Source organism: Pelodiscus sinensis, chromosome 6, assembly GCF_052426305.1.
Source record: "Pelodiscus sinensis isolate ZL-2025 chromosome 6, ASM5242630v1, whole genome shotgun sequence".
Classification (NCBI taxonomy): Eukaryota; Metazoa; Chordata; order Testudines; family Trionychidae; genus Pelodiscus; species Pelodiscus sinensis.
Window position 1 is genome coordinate 79,848,150 of NC_143057.1, and position 22,138 is coordinate 79,870,287.

The 22,138-nt window shown below is 41.3% G+C and overlaps 1 protein-coding gene across 4 annotated transcripts in view; it reads left to right on the plus strand.

Moving 5' to 3' along the window:
• HAPLN1 (hyaluronan and proteoglycan link protein 1) overlaps positions 1 to 22,138 on the plus strand; it is an 87,524-nt gene that overhangs the window by 24,504 nt on the left and 40,882 nt on the right. For 3 of the 4 annotated variants that reach the window (XM_006124342.5, XM_006124341.5, XM_006124340.5), the window contains exon 2: positions 13,638 to 13,760. In XM_006124342.5, coding sequence (XP_006124404.2) covers positions 13,664 to 13,760 — 97 coding nt within the window. In that variant the 5' untranslated portion in view covers positions 13,638 to 13,663. Of the gene's footprint in view, positions 1 to 12,940; positions 13,060 to 13,637; positions 13,761 to 22,138 lie in introns of those variants that run through there. The other variant, XM_075932192.2, reaches the window with a different exon arrangement.

Below are 22,138 nucleotides of genomic sequence, written 5' to 3' on the forward strand. Positions count from 1 at the left end.
GCCCCAGTCACCAGCTCTGTAGCTTCCATTGGCCAGGGACTGTGTTCAGTGGGAGCTGTAAGGGTGGGCAGGCAACATGAACAGCTCCATGGCCTTTCACCTAGGAGTTGGACATGTCATCTGCTTCTGGGAACTGCCTGAGGTAAGCACTGCCCAGCTGGAGCCCACACCCCAAACTTCCTACACCCTGACCCCTGGCCCTGGTCAGACCCCCTCCTCCTGCACTCTGAACCCCTCAACCCCAGCCCAGAATCCCTCATACATCACAACCCACAGCCCTTGCCCAAATAAGTCCCCAATTCCCTAACCCAGCCCTGTGTACCTCCCACAACCAAACTCCCTCCCAGATACCACCCCTGAACTGCCTCCCACATCCAAAACTCTACCCAGCTAAGGCCCACATCTCAAATGCCTGTCCAAACCCCGAGCCCCCTCCCACACTCAAAACACCTTGATCCCAGCCAGGAGCTTCCTCCTGCACATCAAACTCCTCACTTCTGGCCTTATCCCAGAAGCTCCTCCCCCTAGCCAGAATTGTTTCTCCCTCCTGCACCGAATTTGCTGTCCCTCCCTGGTGAAAGAGAGTAAAGGTGAGGGAGAGCTAGCAACAGAGGGAGAGGGGATGGAGCGAGAAGAGTCTTGTTGAAGGAGCAGGGGACGGGTGTTCAGTTTTGTGTGATTAGATAGTTGGCAACTCTATGTTGTTCCATGCATATCATTAGTGATGTTCTTAGAAGTCATGTAAGATGCAACTCTTCAATATGGCTGCTCACTGCACTAGCCAAGCGATTAGGCCAGCCACCTGTGCCTACATTCATTTGTTTCTTGCAGGTATTTACTTATTTGAACCTAAGGTAACAACGCTCCCACCTCAAGTATCAAGTCAATTTAGTAAAGTAATAAAGTTTTTAAAGCCAGCTTAAACTGTTCATGTACGCCTCCAGGAGACTAATTCTAAGAGAAAGCAATAATTCTGCATCTTTTAAAAGGCTTGTAAATGATAGCATCATCTGTAACTCAGTATCTGTCGGTAACCCAAGCTCTGTAGGTAAAGATGTTCTAAATTTCATTGAACAAAGAATAAACAGCAGCTAAAAGACTGCAAGTGTTTTAGAAAAGCTTATGCAGAATTCCTAATGCCTTTGTTGCCTTTTAACCAATGAACTGAATCCTGGATAAGATCATGTTTGTAATAGTATAGAGTACTACACAATCTGATTCTGCATCTTGGAATATATCTTATTTATAACTGTCAGAAGAGTTTGGGACTGCAACAAAAGGAGACACAGAAGAAGTTTCTTCTTTTAGTGAGGATTACATATCCTATTGTAATTAAAACTTGTACCTTGAATTACCTATACAAACTATAGTTACAATCTGTGTACATATAATATATGAGCTAATAATTTATAGTTTGGGACATCATAGACTGATCATCTGCTTCTTTGAAGACTCTGACTGGAGAGTCTATAGAAGTTATCTGCTTGATATTGTATCTGTAAGTGTTACAGTTAGGGCATGTCTAGACTATGTTCTAATTTTGAAAGCAGGTCTTTGAAAGTGAAAGTAGTCTGGATGCAGTTTTTTCTGAAAAAAAAAACCTTTTTTGAAAAACCTCATAAACCTCCTTTTTTCAGGAAGAGCGGACTTTGCATATCCTCTTTCGAAATTATAACGTAGTCTAGACATGTCCTTAGAGAAATAGAACTAGCAGAATCTTGTTTGGGGGATAAGGAAATAAAACTATCCACCACAGATACACACACTCACACAGACAGTTCAATGGATGGATATAATTACCAGCCTCAGCTAGTTATGCTAATCAACTGGCCAAGTGGTCTAGACATGCGGAAGGAGCTGGGTCATGTTGGTGTACACCGATGTTCCTGGAGGATGATCATAGAACCAAAAGATCCAATCCTATAATTTTGCACCTGTCTTTTCATATGCTTTAGTCCCTAGAGTCTGTCTCACTGCCCCAGGGCACTGTATAACCATGACTCATCAGTTAATGGCAGATGCAACTTTGATCTTTTTTTCTTGATAGGGCTTTTGTCTTTCTCTTTCATGCATAGGTTCTTTCACAGGTCTCACACACATTGTTCCATCAGGGTGGTTCTGGCAGCTGTTCACTGAGGCCAGGTCTATACTAGACCTTGAAAGTCAGTTTAAGGCAGTGGTCTCCAACCTTTTTACACCCAAGATCACTTTTTAAGTCTCAGAACAGGCGAAGATCTACTGCCCCGCCCCTTCCTTGAAGCCCCGCCTACATTACATGAGTAAATCTAATGTAAATGTACTGCGCAGGTGCGCAGTTCAGAGAAGGCTCAAGAGCTACTCTTGGAGCCCCTGAGATCTACTGGTAGATCGCGATCTACTGGTTGGTGATCACGGGTTTAAGGAATAGTAGACTATGTAGCTGGAGTCTGCTGCCATCCTTGCTGCAAACATTCCTGTTGGCTTCCCTTACTCGTGAGGAGTACAAGCGCCAGACTGAGCTGCCCTCTGCATTAGATGTACTGGTCTATAATAGACTCATAAATCAAACATTAGAATGTTGTTCTATGGTGCTGCAAGTGAGGACATGGCCTAAGAGAGGCTGGCACTGGGACTGATCCCATTGTACACACACCCACATTCATTCTTTTAAATGAGATTACAGACACACAGCTAACTTTAAACAGAGTTAAGGCAGTACAAAGTATAAAATGGAGTTTCAGTTACAATATGGAGTTACTTAAGTTACACGGTATTAACAGTTAAAAATGGGGTTTAAGTTACAGTATGTATCAAAAAGTTACAATAACAGAGTCTTCAAAGGCAATTCGTAATAGGTTACTAAAAAATTTATCAGTGGTTAGCACTATTTCACTTATAAAATTCCATCAATAAAAAAAGTGGTCCACAATTCATAAATTACATAATGTTATATTAGTACATGCAATTCATTAAATGGGCAATTTCATTCTTGAGCCCTCCATAAGTCAGCTAAGTTTTATTTTTATAGTAACTCCATGAGTGTAATATTTACTTTACAAGAAATATTCAATAAGATCACAGAATTGTTTTCAGGCCATACTATGATGATTTTATGATATTCTCATGAGATGTTTATGCTGTTGGCACTGTTAAAATATTAATGTCTGCATAATACTGAAATAACAAAGTTAAGCAATAGACTTTGAAAGACTTTTTAAAATTTTTAGACAAAGAGTATTTGTCAGAAATTCATGTTCTCAGCAATTCTTCATTTGTTTCCAACATAATCTAGATAAAGAAAAGTTAACTAAATAACTATATAACACATGCTTTCCAGAATATTTATCAGTCTCAATCACCCTACATTCTGATGAAAACACGTTAAAAATGAAAGAACACTTTTTTCTGAAGAAATATATGTTCACACACATACATACATACACACACATATACATTGCATAAAGCATCAGGAAAAACAAAATATGCTGTTTTTAGTTATAATTGATCTGGAAGTCTATGTCTACACAGCATCATTATTTCAAAATAACATAGTCCATGTCTACACAGCTGGCCATTATTTTGACATAATGTTGAAATAATGTCGAGCTGGAGAACTTTTTTCTCTGACTCTTGTAACCCTCATTTTATGAGGAGTAAGGGAAATCAGAGGTAGAGTGCTCTATTTCAAAGTAAGTGCTGTGTAGATGCTCCCAATTTCAAAATAAGGTATTTTGAAATAAGCTATGCAATCGACGTAGCTCAATTTGTGTACCTTATTTTGAGTTAACTCCTGCTGTGTAGATGCACCTAAAAAGTCCTTCCCTTTCACCTATCTTTGTTACTTATATTCTCCACCTGCACCCTGATTAACACTCTTGGATCACCCCACAGTCTATTCATCTATTCATCCTCATAGTACCCCTCTGAGGTAGGAAAGCACTGTTATTCCCCATTTTATGAGTTCTGAAATGAGGCCTAGAGAATCTAAGTGAAAGGACAATGGATGTTGCTGGACTAGAGAGCACTGGTGACTGGAAGTGGGGACCAGCTGGGAGTTTGGCAACAGAGGGGCTGGTGGCTGAGAGCCCGGCCAGGGCCGGAGCTAAGAGCAGAGCCGGGCTGGTGGCTGGGGGTCCAACCAGGGCTTCAAGTGCATGTAGGGGTCTGGTAGCTGGGAGCAGAGCTGGGCTGGGGGACTGGCTAGGACTGGGAGTGGAGTCGGGTCAGCAGCCAGGAACAGAGCCTGGAGGCCAGGAGGTAGCAGCCCTCCCGGGACAGGCTGGAGGCTGACAACAGAGGGGCTGGCTTTGACCTCCCATGTATGGCATCCTCCTCGTTTGGGACTGGTCGGTTCCCAAGAGTGCCGTACCAGGAGCTCCCACCTATATGTGTCTATTGCTACTTTCCACCAATTCCTCTTGAGGGCATAGGTTTCTGGCATGTCTCCAGAAAAGGAAACTTCTGTTTTATTTTGCAGCACAGGACATTTTGTTAAATATGGAAAATTATTTCCCCCCGAAATGAATAGCTGTTTTAACTAATGGAAACTATGCAAGACTTGAGCCTTGTAAAACTTGCAAGTCTTTGCCACTTGCTCTCCCCCCTCCCCCCCACCACCTCACTCCCCGCCCAGTTGGGAAAGCAGGAAGCAGGAGAAAGGGGACTATTTTCCTGTGTCTGAGAACATCAGAGGAGGTTTGAGAGGTGGAACCAGATCACATTGTACACATGTATTCCACAGCCAGTATGAATTAGAGCAGGGCCCTTAAACTGCTCTGAATTATGTTTCAGGTCATTTCAGCTCCAACTCAGGCCAAGGATCAAGAAACCAAAAAGGTGGCTTAAAGTGAACCTTCCCTTGCCACCCTGGTTCTTGTATCTAACAGAGCTCAGGAAGGTCTATATGGCATATATGGAAAGTAATGACGTATTTGCTTTAATTCTTTGAGTGATGTGAGCTGAGTTTCTTTTCTCCTTCGTTTGACATTATCTGCCTTTCCCATTCACCAGTGCGCCTCAAATCTTTCCTGGCATGACCCCATTTTAATTATTTTTTTTCTTGCCAGGATCTCAGACAGCATGGATGACACCATTTTCTTTAGAGCAAAATGCCATCCACCATGCATCATGACCTCACGCACCATACAAGTGAGATCATGCATGCCGAGAAAAATGGCTTCCTTGACAGTCTAGGGATTACTATGACTCCATCTGCTGATGGCACAACCTTGTTTGGGGTCTTGACTCACACTTTGGGCCCAATCCATATCTTTTCCAAAGTAGAAGAAGAATCTTATTTTTCATTGTCAGACAACTCAAACAGAGACCCCAGCTTCCATCAACTTTCAGTGGAAACCTAACTCCCCATGGCACTTTAGAAAATCTTAGCCCACGGGAAGATACTGGAAGTCTCTAGTAGCTATATCTGCCTATAGCATCAATATATGCATCATCACTGTACACATGATGAATCTGTCCAATCGTACCTCTACTCTACTGTGGAACTTCTGCTGAGCTCATTGGGGATTCCCTGAGCAGAATATCTGGAAGGATTATGTTGTGGTGCCTACTAAAAGAGTGTTATGCTGCCTATCTAAAAGGATGTTACAAGGAGGAGGGTGAACAATTGTTTTCCTTGGCCTCTGATGATAGGACAAAAAGCAATGGTCTTAAATTACAGCAATGCAGGTTTAGGTTGGACATTAGGAAAAACTTCCTAACAGTCAGGGTGGTTAAGCACTGGAATAAATTACCTAGGGAGGTTGTGGAATCGCCACCACTGGAGATATTTAAGCGCAGGTTAAATAGACATCTATTAGGGATGGTCTAGACAGTTTCTGGTCCTGCCGTAAGGCCAGGGGACTGGACTTGATGACCTCTTGAGGTCCCTTCCAGATCTAGTTTTCTATGATTCTATGATTCTACTCTAGTTGCACTTTCATGACACTTGCATATGCAATACTAACACACAATGTAAATGCAAGAATCCTATTCTCTTTTGCTGTGTCTTGACTACGTCCCTCTGTTGGCAGAGGGATGTAAATGAGGCACTTTGAAAGTGCAAATGAAATATCCTGTGCTTCATTTGCATAATTGCATCATGGCGCTCTTTCAAAAAAATGCCATTTTGAAAATATAATCATGGTCTAGAAGCGGTTCCTTCAAAAATGACAGGCTTTTTCAAAAGATCCTGTACTCCTAGGAGTACAGGATCCAAGGAGTACAGGATCTTTCGAAAAAACCTGCCATTTTCAAAAGAACCATGTCTAGACAGCGGTTTTACTTTCAAAATGGTGCTTTTTCAAAAAAGCGCCATGATGCTATTATGCAAATGAAGCTCAGGGTATTTAAATTCCCGCTTCATTTGCACTTTCAAAGTGCCTCATTTACATCCCTCTGCTGACAGAGGGATGTAGTATAGACACAGCATTTGTGCTTACACTAGCTCAACATCAATATATCTCCAGTTTCTACAATGGAGTTACTCCAGATTTGCACTAGTGCACGTAAGAACATACTCAGACCATACATTTTCCTTCCTATATGAAGACACAAAGAACAAAGATAGCAGAAGGGGGAAAAATAATTGATCATTGTTTAATGAAAAATGGATTTATAAAAACCAATGTATCAAAATGTTGGCATACAAATAGTAAAACCATGTGAATAAAAAATAAAGAGCTGCTTCTTTCTCCACTTTCCTTTCATACTCTTTTATCCTTTCTTCTTTTTTCTTCTTCTTTTTCTCTCCTCCCCTTTGCTCTCTTTGTCATGCCATTGGAAAACAAGGATATTTATACAAAATGAACCCTAGAAAGAGAAGATCAGAATGCTGTGACTTAATGACATATGAAGACATCATCAAATTATACAAGAATTCTTTCTTACTAAACACATAAACCATGTCCAGGGCTTACCTATGAATGCTTCATATTGAAGAGAGAAACAGTGTCAAAATTGTATCTTGTGCCTTTAAAAGTATAATTGGTAATAATAGAGATGCCACACAACTGTAAGCCATTGACTATGACAACTCAGTTCTGCATTATTATTCTTTCTCATTTAGCCCTTCATTTAAAATTCAAAACAAATATTAAATAACTACAAGTTGAACCTCTCTAGTCCAGCATTATCTGTGATTCAGTATTGTTGGGGACCCAATGTGTGCTCCTGAGTTAGAGCACTTATGGGACAAAACTGATGCAGCAGGACCACGTATGTTAATGGACCATAGAGCTGGGCTGACAGCTGAAAGTGGAGCCCCAGGGCCAAAGGCCAGTGACTGGGATTGGAGCTCAGCAACTACCGGGGGGGGGGGGGGGGAAGGGGAGAGGAGAATGGGGGAGTAAGAGGAGGAGGGGGAGGAGAAGGAAAGGGGAGAGGGCAGAAGCCAGCACTTAAGAGTGGAGCCCAGCATCTCCACCTAGGAATGGAGTGCAATGGCTGGGGCTCTGGCACAGGAACCAGTGGCTGTGAGCAGACCCTAGAGACTGGCAGCAGAGGGTCTGGCAATGATCTCACCAAGTTCAGCAAACTCTCTGATTCAGGCTAGTCAGGTCCCATGGGTGCAGGACTAGAGATGTCCAACCTGTAAAGACATCCCATGCTTAAGTATCCTGGGTGTATCACAGTATCATAAATAATATAGACAAGCAGTACAAACTACGGTAGTAGAAGTACCCATGTGAGGAAAAGGTGATAATAAAAATACTTAGTACTTCTCTACTGTTTTCTTTCTTTGAGGCTCTTTGCAATCAGTAACGAGTTAATCCTCACACTACTCCTCCCCCTAGAGGTGAGAGTAATTTATTATCAGCTCAAACTTCCAAACATAGATTGGTAAATTAATATTTAGGTTTCTATCTGTGTGGCCTGAAGCTTGGAGGTATTGGAAAATCCATAGTTCACACTCAATTTCAGTGGGAGCTGTTCATGCTCAGCATCTCTAGAAATTAGGCCCTTCTGCTCAGAAATCTGCTAGATCTATCTAAATATAGAGTGAGGAGCCTAATTGTAAGCACCAGCTTTTGAAACTTTCAGCCACATTGACCAGACAAAAAACCTGGAATGCAGAGATTAATGAGAACTCCTGCATATTGGCAGATGAATGGATAAGATGACCCTTGTGGTTTCTTCTAACCCTATGGTGCTATGGTTGTAACAGTTTGGAAAACAATTATCTAAAATTAAGCACTTTTGGAGGAAATTTTGGAAGCCAGACACCAAGCTACAATTAGTTTTCAGAGGGAGCTGGATATCTAACTATCAGTGACTTTGAAAAATCTTCCTCACTTTCTTTCTGTTGCTTAAATATGTATTTAGGTGTCTTAGTTTTAGTACCTTTCAGCATTCTGGCCTAAGTGACTTACTCAAATATATTTATTTTATTTTAATGTACATATTAGTAAAAACATTCCATCCAAAGCTTTAAGTGTCCAAATAGAGTAGTAATTAAATTGCCACATAATTATATACTGAATCAATGTTAGCACTAGGTTGAGAACAAAAGAGCATGGCTCCCTGTCATAGCTGACTTTGCTTCTCTCAAATATATGAATAATGCCCAAATTGCTATTATAACATGACATATTAAAAAGAGGATCACTTTAAAAGGATCTCAAAAATATAACACAAGTCTGTCATCGATTCCATTTTGCTGAGGACAAGTGCCCTAACAAGAGGTGAGACACCAAACAACAACTCACATAAATTGAGCCAATATTGTTTAAGGGTTTATGTACTAAATGTAGATCTTGAATTACAGTGTTTGAATTACAGGCAGCCACTATAGCGTGCCAAGATTTAACTTATTCACTTCTATTTATGGATCTGCGTGCTGCCAGGGGGAGGACGGGAAAGGGGCAGGTTGGCGCAGGCTACATTCAGTAACCATATTTTCTGAACTAACTGCAACTAGGGAGAATGGTGGTTTAATTTAATGTATTAAATAGACTAAACATTTTAATTTTCTCATGTTAGTTTATCAAACTTCATTTTAAATAAAGTAAAATATTAATTTATGTCCAACAAAAAGGTTTCAATGTTTTCTTTATTTGTGGCAGGCTGGGGAACTTTTTGGGGGTTAGGGGCCAGTGACCCACAGAAAAATCAGTTGGGGACCACACAAGTGAGAAGCAAAAAATCTTCTCCCAAACCCCCCAACCCTCACTGATTTGACCCTCAACTGAGATACCTCACTCCTCTGATGCTCTAACCTCATGGGGTGAGGGGAAGGCACAGGGAGGACTGAGGTTCAGGCTTTCCTATGGGCCAGATTTACTTTTCAGGGGTTTTGGAGATAGTGGATTTTATGAACCCCCTTAGGGCCTGGGATGCGATTCAGGGCTGCCAGCGAGTGGGATAGGGATAAGGTGCAGGAGGTGGGATGCAGAAGAGAGAGAGGTTGCAAAGTCTGGGTAAAGGTAGGGTGCAGAAGCAAGCTGGGAGTAAGGTGTCTGGCCAGGTGGAGGGAGCAGGAGCAAGGAATGGAGTAGTGTGTGGCCAGGAGGGAGTGTACAGGAGCAATGGTGGGTGCAGGAGCATGGTGAGGGTAGGTGTCTGTCCAGACTAGGGTGGAGGGTGCAGACCAAGATTTGGGTAGGTTGTCTGACCAGGAGGGAGGAACATGGGTGTCAGAGCAAAGCTAGAGGTACAGCGTCTTCAAGAGGGGAGCAAGTGAGGGGGATTGAGGTGTGGGGGTCTGGGCATGATTGGGGAGGTTTATCTGGATTTGCGTTTGCTTCAGCAAATTCTGCGGCCACTCAGTCCCGAGCTGGCCCCATAGGCCAAAGGCGCTGCTGCCACTACTGTGGCCATATGGTCCTGAGCTGGCCCCAAACGCTGGAAGGATAATTCCTGGGCTGGCCCCAGACCTGCTACTGCAGCCACGTGGTCCCAGGCCAGTCCCAGATGCTGGAGGCACTGCTACCATGGTCCTGGGCCAGCCTCAGAGGCGCCATTGAGGAGCCTCAGCACCAGCGCTCCTAAACTGCTGCCAGGGAAGAGGGAGGGCTCCAGTGGCTGCACAGGGGAGTAGGAGTGGGGATTAGCTCCTGCCTCGCGTGCCACTTATGGCCCACGTGCCATAGTTTGCTGATCCCTGCACTATACTTTGCAGAGTGTGATCCTCCTTGATTTCATTTTACAAAACCCTTGTACATTCATGGTGTATAATTTTGTATTAACTGTAGTCTATAAACTGTTATTTTCCAGGATGGTCACAAAATATAGTAGTAATCTGTCTATAATGAATTATTGTTGTAAGGTCCACAGTTGGAAAAAAAAAACCCAGCAGCATCCAAATAGGTCAGTGACTAAAAAATAAAAAGAAACCATTTCTAATCTGTGCTAAGTAGAATCTTCAGGTTTCAGCTGGTTAAATATGAGTCCCTATGTGTTCATGATAAAAGCTCATTATCTTTAGTCACTGCAGAGATGCTTCAGACATTTCCCTCACCTTGTTTTCTTTCTGGAGGAGCAGTAGAGTAAAGGAAGTTTCAGATATTCCTGAGGAGTCATGCTGCATTTTCATTGATCTATTCTGCCTATGCGTAGAGGATTATTATGGCAACTTGTTATCCATAAATACTGGCAATCTGGCACCTATTTGTCACAACCTCCCAAGGATACAAATGATCTATGACTAATGAAATGGTAAGGGAGACACCAGTGGAACTGTTTGGAGAGGTGGGCAGCTTGATGAGCTTGACTGGCCTGAACACTTCTGGTGCTCGGCATTGGATGTCAACTTCCTATTTGGTTTTGGTCATAATTTAAGGGGTGGCTAAAAAATCATAACTGCTGCCGCAGGAATTTCTCCTTTGTCCCATTATGGACATTGTCCCATTACGTCCCATTGGGTCATCCATGCTGCTGGTTCCTGGGGTTAAATACCCCAGACAATAGGGTGTTTTCACAATAGGGTGTTTTGGGGCCTGTAGCCTCCTGTTGTCTGCCAAAACTCAAGTTTGTTCTTGGTGGTGAGATCAGTTTGTCTAGTTTAGCTCTTGAGTGATATTAAGGAAGCAAAAGGAATAAGGGGGACTTGGTTAATGAGTCTGAGTTCTGTTATATTTTCATATTAGACAGTATGCTTCAGAAATGTAAGGCACAAAGCTGCCCCACTGATGATAAATATAGTATCCAAGGAGGTCAATCATGCTCTCTCATGGTAAACTTACAGGGAAGGAAAACTGTGAGCTTCCCAATTTGCAGTTTCCTATTCTTTGTGGAAGAAGCAGTAGATCTAAACCCAAACCAAGGGGAAGCCACATCAGGTCAGAACTGTTATCCAGAGCATTTATGAATATGTTAAATAGGATTCATCTCAGCATGGACCCCTGGGTGACATAATTAGTTACCTCTCTTCAGTCTGACAACTGACCTTTTATTTCTACGTAGTCAGATTGTGTAGCAGAGAGAGAAAGATGCTCCTTACCACTGAGGTATGCAGGTCTACCATACCATTACTAGGATTGGTTGTGCAAAGCCTGCCTTACCAAAAAAAAATTATGGAGAAGAGTCATGGACAAAAAAATGTATGACTGTGATATGCAACCTGATAGAGGACTAAGAGAGGGCATTTGAGAAATGACTCATATTACTGGACATCTATGACCTATTACTCCTGATATTTTGCTCCTGCACGAAGCACATCAATGGAAATGGAAACCATTGTTGTGCTCTTGGTATCAGCCTCCAAACTAGGTTAGCCTTTCTAAATTATGTTCTGGCTGCAACAGCCACTTACAGGCTATTTCCCAGCTGAGAATAGCTGCCTGCATTATTTTGTGGGGGCAGGGAGGGGGGACTAGCTAGTGCCTTTCACCTCCAAAGACATGCATTAAGATCCTGGCTTAGTCCACAGGCATGTAATTATACATGCCTTTTACGTTTTTATACAAGACAAGCCTGTAGTGGGTTAACTGACATATCTCATAGAATGGCGGTGTCAAGCTTGTACAATGCCTGATGACCCAATAGGCCAATTTCATCCTAAAGGTATTACAGAAAATGCTTTCCCTAAGTACATTGGGAGTCACCAGTTGACAGAGCAAGGTATTGTGACATTACTATCTGTCTTTCTCTGTGGGTTTTACCAGAGAAAAGCATCTTGGAACCATAGGAACCAGTCCAGCAAAGACTACCCAAGAGATCACTGAATCATTGCATCAAAAATTGTTAAAGAAAGCAAAATTCAAACTTTAATTATTCTAGAATCCATTTTAACAATAAGATTCACCTTTGTCAAAGGTAAGGTCAATTGACTGTTGGACCCTTGTTTGTTAACATTCTGTCCTTGTTCTTGTCCCTCGCATTCTGATATGAAAGTTCTGCTATGGGGAAAAATTGCAGTATAATTGCTCTACTTGTGGTTATTAGCTTATAACTAGAGATAGGCTCAAATCATATTTGGATCTGGATTCGATACACCTCATGAGTATTTATTTAAATAGTGTATTATAGAGGGGTTAGTGTATTATACGGATAGAGACTATTTGCAAATTTCTGATTTTGATCTAGGTTCTGACAGTGAGCACTCCCCTAAATTTGGGGATGTTTGGATCTGGGGCTTGAGGTCAGACTCATGTCTAACTTTGCTATAAGCAAGCGAGAAAATAAAATGTGTTTTCTCTGTTAGTACGTTATATTAAGACTATATCATAAGTAGCAGTATTTAATAATATTATTTGAAGCTTATTAAAAAAATCCTAGTGTCTTGAAAGAAGCTTGAGAATATATTTCTTTTATTTAGATAATGCAGTGTTTTAAAAGTGATTGCCATGAACACATCAGCCTAAGCCCTCTGCATAAGACCTCTTGTATTTTATGCCTTGTTATCTATTTCAGGTCTTCATTTGCCTAATTATTACTCTGAGGCTGGCAGAGATTTTCCCTGCAGCGCTCAGCTCTGCTGACTGCAGAGACCCTACCTGGCACACTAAGTTAGTGCGTCAGCATTCTAGGTAGAAATGAATGAAAAATCAATCAGGGCAACTGCAGTGCTAGCCTATACAACTCTAACCTACTTTGTGCATGGTTCCCAACATTTCACTGTATACTTAGGCACCCTTTAAAATGGTAAGTGGATCTGAAATAAAATCTAGCTTTTCTGATCTGTCTGACAAATATTCTCTCATCTTTTCTGTTAGAATCAAATAAACTTAGCACCCAGTTTGCTAAGCTAACTTGCAGCCTGGACTAAAATGCCAAAAGCCATGAAAATACTATTTACTTGCTAAGGATTAATTTTTGTTTGTTTGTATTATACAGCATATGATGATAGATTACATGGAGTTGTTCTGGAAAACCAAAAGTACACTAAAACATTTTTATAAGCACAGTCATTGATTACCTTAGGTCTTCCAAGTTGTTTATTTTGTGCATGTTTATTTGTATGTGTATATGTTCATATTTGCATTTCTGAATAGAGTTAAAATTATTTAATTTCTAATTTCATTTAATAAGATACAGGTAACTCTAATGAGAAAAGCTTCTGTCTTCATGCCTAAAAATACTAGCTACTGTAACTTTTCAGCAGAGAGGGTTAAATATTTTATAGACCGCTATACCATGAGCAGCCTGTAACAAGTTTTGCAGTGCAACACTGTAAAGATTTCTAAAATTCACAAGCCTTTTTGTATATGATGCTCTCACAGTGAAGAAGATTCTTTCGGCTATAAAAATGAAGAGTCTACTTTTTCTGGTGCTGATTTCTATCTGCTGGGCTGAACATACTGGCAACTACACTCTGGAGCGTGACAGAATTATTCACATCCAAGGTAAGGAAATACTGATATATGCAACAGAAATTACCAATACATTCATATTCTTCAGACATATAATGCTGTGCTTAATGTCCCTTAATTTTCAGTCCTGCTGCACTGACAATTTTTACACTGTTAATATTGAGCCCTTTTTCTGCTGTTCTGTTGAATTATTATACTCTAAGAAATTTGGAAAATGAAAGTTGCATTTCTTACTTTTAATAGCAGTAAGTCAATAATTGCAATAATTTGTGAGTAAAAGCCAGTATATTTAAAAAAAAAAAGAAATGAAGCCTAAAGTAAAAGCAACTGCAGCAGATTTAAATACCTTTACTTTATTGTGGTATAAATATGATTTAAGGCTGGCTCATAGCAAATCTTCATATCACAGAAGTGTGATAATGGCTGATTATTACTTAGAACGAAAATGAAATTAAATCTGAATAGGGAAACACAGACATCAGAAAAAGTAGCTTACCCCAAAGGAAATATGTCCTTCCACATAGCTCTAATTCATATAAAGAGTTATACTGCCTCTCTGCATAATCCTGTTGGGTTCATTTGAATCCTAAAGCTTAGAGCTGTATCAGGATTTGAGTCTGCAGCACAATGCAGCTGTTTTTTTTTTTTCAGTCCCAGCTTCAGTTGTTGAGGGTCATCCTTTATGAGGAAAGCCAGGACATTTAAGCAATAAGGACAGGCAGAGATTTGCTTTTCCTCATTTTTATGTTTTCTAGCATAGGCTGAAATAATCACTCTAACATATGCATTTTTGTATTAAGAAATGTGATTTACTGCTGTGTCTGTGAGAGGGAGAGAGGAGAGAGAGAAAGAGAGAGGAGAAAGTTTGATGCCTTTTTCTTTAAAATATGCTATTTGAGCTTCCTTATAAAAGTAAATGATCAGATTAAGGTGTGGTACCATAAGAATACAGAGCACTCACAATTCCCTGGAAAGGCATTGGGAGTTACAAGTGTTCTGCACTTGTTAGGACCAGGCCCTCATATCTTCAAGGTCAAATGGGATTCGCTGAGAACTGGTTTCACTATAAAGAAATTCATGTTATGAAGGTCAAATCAAATTGAAGACATAATGGTACTGTGAGAGAGTGAGCATTCATTTCCAAATGTCAATTTTATGTCTAGGTCTTCCTTTATTATCCTATAACTTTATTGCTTCATAGCACTGGATTTATTTATTTTATTTATTTATTTATTTATTGAGGGAAAGATAATCTGGAAACAAACATTTAAACCAATTCAAAGACAGCTCTACCTAAATTTCACCTCCTAAAATTGCTTATTCACCTACTACTTTGGGTTAAGTTTTCAAGCTGTACAATTCACTTATTGTCAGTCTCTCTGCATGCAATCAATGTGATTTACATAAGGGTATAGCAGAATAGTTAAAAGCTGGCAAAACAGCTGCTAGACCATGCTCCCTGATCTCCCTCCCCTGCCCCCCCCCCCCCCGCCTCCAAAATCTGAGGTTTTTCCCTTTCAACTCAACCTCCTCAGAATAAGCCTGAGTAATTATTACAGTCCAGCTTTACTGAGATCCCTGAAGGTCAGTTGATTCAAGCTCTCTAAGACCAAGTGGGAGAGTAAATTTCACAGTTGAGCATCCTTTACTAAAAATGCCCTAACCTCACTTGCGGATATACACAACATCAATGGACTTTATTTAGCTTTGCACATCATCTTTGTGAACTGCCAGTATAGAGCACAGGTGGGTGAGATACTATTTTTTATTGGACCAATTTCTGTGGGTGAAAGAAAAAACTGCACTGCATGGTATAGAGTACAAGCATTGATGGGGGCTTCCCTAGATACACAAGGGCTGCGTCTAGATTGGCATGATTTTCCGGAAATGCTTTTAACGGAAAAGTTTTCCGTTAAAAGAATTTTCAAAACAGAGCATCTAGATTGGCACAGATGCTTTTCCGCTTTTCTGCAAAAGCACTTTTTGTGGAAAAGCGTCCATGCCAATCTAGATGCGCTTTTCCGCAAAAAAGCCCCAATCGCCATTTTCGCGATTGGGGCTTTTTTGCGGAAAACAAATCTGAGCTGTCTACACTGGCCCTTTGCGCAAAAGGGACTTTTTCCTGAACGGGAGCACAATAGTATTTCCGCAAGAAGCACTGATTTCTTACAGTAAGAAGTCAGTGCTTTTGCGGAAATTCAAGCGGCCAGTGTAGACAGCTGGCAAGTTTTTCCAGAAAAGCGGCTGATTTTCCGGAAAAACTGGCCAGTCTAGACACAGCCAGGTTGCAAAGTGGAAAGGGCATCACTGGTGATGTGACATAGCTGGAGGGCTTTACACTCTTGTGGTCCTGGGTCCATGCTGGTTGGGCATTCACTAGTTGCTGTGTTGGGCTGTGGGTGACTCCTACTGGCCTGTGTCTGTAAGCACTGCCCAGCAAGGGGTGGTCCCTGTGGACAGGCATGTAGACAATGGCCTTGCAAATTTTCACGTGGCTGGGGAAGGATTTTAAACAAAGGAAGGAGAGTGGCTACCTGGGCAGAGTGAGTGGCCTGGGGATGGGACGGGGAAGTCTTGGCTGAGCAAACATGAAGAGAATCAGTTGGGGCCAATTTTATTTAATCTTTTTATTGCTGATCTTGGCACCAAAAGTGGAAGTGTCCTAATAAAATTTGCAGATGACACAAAGTTGGAAGCTACTGCCAATTCAGAAAAGGATCGGGATATCATACAGGAAGATCTGGATGATCTTGTAAATTGGAGTGATAGCAATAGGATGAAATTTAATAGTGAGAAGTGTAAGGTTATGCATTTAGGGATTAATAACAAGAATTTTAGTTATAAGCTGGGGACACATCTGTTGGAAGTAACGGAGGAGGAGAAGGTCCTCGGAGTTCTGGTTGATTATAGAATGACTATGAGCCGCCATTGTGACATGGCCATGAAAAAGGCTAATACGATCTTGGGATGTATTAGGTGAGGTATTTCCAGTAGGGATAAGGAGGTGTTAGTGCCGTTATACGAGGCATTGGTGAGACCCTATTTGGAATACTGTGTGCAGTTCTGGTCTCCCATGTTTAAGAAGGATGAATTCAAACTGGAACAGGTACAAAGAAGGGCCACTAGGAGGATCCGAGGAATGGAAAACCTGTCTTATGAAAGGAGACTCAAGGAGCTTGGCTTGTTTACTTTAACCAAAAGAAGGCTGAGGGGGGACATGATTGCACTTTTAAAATATATTAGAGGGATAAATACCAGGGAGGGAGAGGAATTATTTAAGTTTAATACCAATGTGGACACAAGAACAAATGGATATAAGCTGGCTAGTAGGAAGTTTAGACTTGAGATTAGACGAAGGTTTCTAACCATTAGAGGAGTGAAGTTCTGGAACGGCCTTCCAAGGGAAGTAGTGGGGGCAAAAGATCTATCTGGTTTCAAGATTAAACTAGATGGGTTTATGAAGGGGATGGTTTGATGAGATAACATGATCTTGGTAACTAATTGACCATTCATTATCAGTGGGAAATAGGTCAACGGAGGGATGATAGGAGTTACTATAGAGAACTTTCTGGGTGTCTGGCTGATGAGTCTCGCCCACATGCTCAGGGTTTAGCTGATCGCCATATCTGGGGTCGGGAAGGAATTTTCCTCCAGGGTAGATTGACAGAGGCCCTGGAGGTTTTTTGCCTTCCTCTGTAGCATGGGGTACAGATCACAGCTAGAGGATTCTCTGCATCTTGGGGTCTTCAACGTATTTGAAGGCTTCAATATCTGAGATATAGGTGAGAGGATTATTCTGGGAGGGGTGGGTGAGATTTTGTGGCCTGCACTGTTCAGGGGGTCAGACTAGATGATCATAATGGTCCCTTTTGACCTTAAAGTCTATGAGTCTATGAGTCTATGAGAACAGACTAAGTCGAGTACTGGGGGCTCAGGGGCCTGTGTACCCCTGCCTCAAGGGGTCTAAGGCTACCAGCCCCCTTACTCCTATGTCCACATCGAACCCGGGCCATGCTGTATCTCTGAGAAGCAATAAATTCTCTCTATTTTACTGTCTGGTGGAGTCACATCTTGCTGCCAACAGGGGTACAGGGTTAGGGGTCCCTGACACTCTGTCACAGGTTATGCTCCACACCTGATGTTTTTACAATTAATTATTATTTTGTAAATTATTATTTGTACCCTGGTAGTGCCCAGAGGCTCTATTTAGGATTTTGCCTAGAGCTGCACAACACATGAAAAGATCCACATTTAGACATGAGCTGGAAGTCAATTCAGGCTCTGGAACACAGGGGTAAAATGCTCCATGCAAAAAGCACCACTAAGTAAAGGAGCCAGGAGCATTCTTCAGCACAGCTGAAGTCTCTAAGACTTCATCATCTTGTCCTGTGGTGATGAACCCAGTCAATATGAGGATTGTTGAAATCCCCCATTATTATTGAATTTTCTGTTTGTGTAGATTCTCTAATCCTCCTGAACATTTCAGACACCACCACTTTCTGGTCAAACGGCCAGTGTATAGCTCTACTGCTATACTCTTATTATGGAATTTCTATTCATAGAGTTTCTATGATGCAGTGTGATTAATTTAAGACTACTATATTTGGATCTATACTTTTTTCACATATGGTACCAATCCCCCACCAACATGACCTACTCTGTCTTTCCTATGTGTTTTGTTCTCTGATATTATTACGTCCCATTGATTATAATGTTTGCTAAGTTTCTGTGATTCCTATTATATCAATATCATTATATAAATCCAGGTACTCAAGTTCACCTATTTTAGTATTTAGACTTCTAGTATTTGTATTCAGACACTTACAAGAACATAGAACATAAGAATAGCCCTACTGGGTTAGATGAAAGGTCCACTTAGCTCAGTATCCTGTCTTCCGACAATGGCCAATGGTAGGTGCTTTGGAGGGAATGAACAGAGCAAGCAATCTTAAAGTGATCCATCCCTTATCTCCCATTCCCAGCTTCAGGCAAACAAAGGCTAGGGACAACATCTGTGCCTATCCTGCAAATAACCACAGATGACCTATCCTCCATGAATTTCTCTAGTTCTTTTTTGAATGCTGTTTTTTTCTGGGCCTTCAAAACATCCTTTGGCAAGGAGTTCCATAGGTTGACAGTGTATTGTGTGATAAAATACTTCCTTTTGTTTGTGTTAAACCTGCTACCTACTAATTTATTTTTTGTGTTATGAGTACATAATGTGTCCTTATTTACTTTATGCAAACTAGTCATGATTTTATAGACTTTTATCATATTCTTGATTAGTTGTCTCTTTTCCAAAGTGAAAAGTCCCAATTGTACTAATTTTTCAACATATGAAAACGGTTCCCTATGCCTAATAATTTTTGTTGGCTTTTTCTGAATCTTTTCCAATTCCAATATATCTTTCTTTTTTGAGATAGAGTGATCATATCAGCATTCAGGATTCAAGATATGGAAATACTATGGATTTATATAGAAGCAGCATGATATTTTCTCACTTATTATTTATCCTTTTCTTAATGAGTCCCAACATTTTGTTTGCTTTTTTGACTTCTGCTACACATATGATGTAAGTGAATGGGTCTTTTTTTGTTTGACTGTTCCTCTTTTATTCCTAGATGTGCTTTATCAGCTTATCCTCTCCTCTTTATTAGGAGATAGCATTATCGTTAATAAATCCTCCCTTAAGGGACGTATCTTTCTGAACTGTGTGCTCCTCTGCACCTGCTGGACTTTCCCCGAGCCTTTAATTTAGGTCCTCTACAACCTTTTTAATTTTACGTGTCAGCAGTCTGGTTCCATTTTGATTTAGATGGAGCCCAGTTCCTAGTTAACCTTGATCCCTGATTCAGACACCAGCGCCTCATCTATACATTGAGACCTTGCAGTTCAGCTTGTCTAAATGGCCCCACATGTGAACCTGGAAACATTTCAGAGACTGAACTATGAAGGTTCTGGAGTTCATTCTCTTACTTAAAAGCCTAAATTTGGCCTCCATTACTTCTTTTCTACCTTTCCCTGTGTTACTGGCAACTGCTGAACGACAACCTCTGCCTTCTTCCCAGAACTTCTCATTAGTCTACCTGTAGGTATCGCGATCACCACAGCCTTTGCACTTGGCAGGCAATTCACCATGACGTTCCTTTAGTCATCACAAACCCAACTGTCTATACTTCTAATAATCAAATCCTCCATTATTATTATTAGCTGTCTCTTCCTCATAACTGGGCTTTGCTTCCCCTGAGAGCTATCCTTAATGGGTGAGGATACCATGGCATCATCTGGAAGGAGGGCCCCAACTATGGGATCATTTCCTTCTGCTACAGCTTGATGCTCTCCTTCTCCAAGAAGACATTCATCCTCCTTACCAGCAGACAGTCTGTCAGACTGGGTGTGAGACCATTCTGCTCTCTTCTTTGTACTTCTTTCTTCCCTTAATATCTTCACTTCAGCCACTCTAGTCTCAAGATCCCATGCCTTCCTCATAAGGCAGATAATCATAGAATCATAGAATACTAGGACCGGAAGGGACCTCGAGAGGTCATTGAGTCCAGTCCTCTGTCCTCATAGCAGGACCAAATACTGCATCCAAATACTGCATCATATATGCTGCATCCAGTGCAGTAAGCTGGATAGCCCACATTCTGGAAGAGGATGTCTCCCTGCATTATATTTGTTCTTGCAGGGCTTTTTTATTTGTTTTTGTTCTTGGGGGAGAGGGGTGGAAGGAGGGGGGCTTCTCTTGGGAGGGTGAAGTGGAGATTGCTGGCCAAAAATTAGAAAATATTTAGTGGTTGTATCTGAGTCACATGCTCCCTCTCTAAACTGACTTGCAAAACTCCTGATTGCACATGAGCAGGCCTTTTCAAATCCCTATTTTCCCTGAGTTAGCTACACTCCTTTCTCAAGGGATCCTAAAGAGGCCAGAACCTCGTTAGTAATATCTCACCTTTGCATAGCAAGCCATTAGGCTCAGCACATACACCCCTAAACAGACCACATTAAAAACATCATCAAACAGGCACTTGGCAAGTAAGCATGTAACAACAAACTAGCAGACAACTGCTATCCAAGGGTCACATCATTTCTCTCTGCTCACCAGGAGAAATCCCTTGCAAAATTCTAGTAAATTGCCTGCATTTGATGACCCGTTTAATGAAACAATGGTCTTAATAAATTAGGGCAAAATTTAACCTTAAGTAATCAGGGAAGCTAATGGAGAGTATAAGGAATGCTTTTGGGCAGCTTTGTTTGATCCTCCAGCTGCAACCCTTCCTGAACAAGCATGACTTGGCCACAGTGATCCATGCTTTGTTACATCCAGACTGGATTAATGTAATGCACTTCATGTGGGGCTGCCTCTAAAGAGCCTTCGGAAACTTCAGCTGGTCCAGAATGTGGCTGCTCGAGTCTTAACTAATACTCGTTATATGGAGCATATTATTATGCATGTGCTTTGGCAGCTGCACTGGCTTCCGGTATGATTCCGGGAACAATTTAAGGTTTTAGTTATGACCTATAAAGCCTTAAATGGGTTGGGTCCAGGATATCTGAAGGACCGTCTTCTTCTATATGAACCTGCCTGGGGATTACGGACAGCTGGGGAGGCTTTGCTTCATGTTCCCCCACTTGTGGAGATGAGATTAACATCTACGCAGAACAGGGCCTTCTCAGCTTTTGCTCCCAAGCTGCAGAATTCTCCTCCTTGAGATATTTGCATGGCGCCAACGTTAGCATTGTTTCGGCGTCAGGTTAAAGCCACCCTTTTTACTCATGCTTTTATTAATATTTGAGTCTGTATGTGTGTGTTCCTCTTCTCTATGGCTGTGTCTACATTGGCATCCCTTTCCGGAAAAGGGATGCTAATGAGACACTTCGGAATTGCAAATCCACGGGGGATTTAAATATCCCCCGCGGCATTTGCATTTACATGGCTGCCGCTTTTTTCTGGCTCGGGATTTTGCCAGAGAAAAGCGCCAGTGAAGACGCTTTCAAGTAGGAATGAGGGATCTCCCAGAAAAGGGATTATTTTCCGGAAAATCACATCTACACTGGCGCTTTTCTCCGGCAAAACCCCGAGCCGGAAAAAAGCAGCAGCCATGTAAATGCAAATGCCGTGGGGGATATTTAAATCCCCCACGGATTTGCAATTCCGAAGTGTCTCATTAGCATCCCTTTTCCAGAAAGGGATGCCAATGTAGACACAGCCTATATGTTTTTAAAAGTTTTTATGTACCTCTGGGGTCTCGTATTTTAAATTTGTACATATATTTGTATGGTGTTTAAAAAATTTTTTGGAAGCCACCTTGAATATTTTAAATAGAGAGGCGGGGTAAAAATATATAAATGAATAAATAAACAAATAAATAATTCACATACATGCAGCCTTCAGTGGCTAAAGAGCTGCA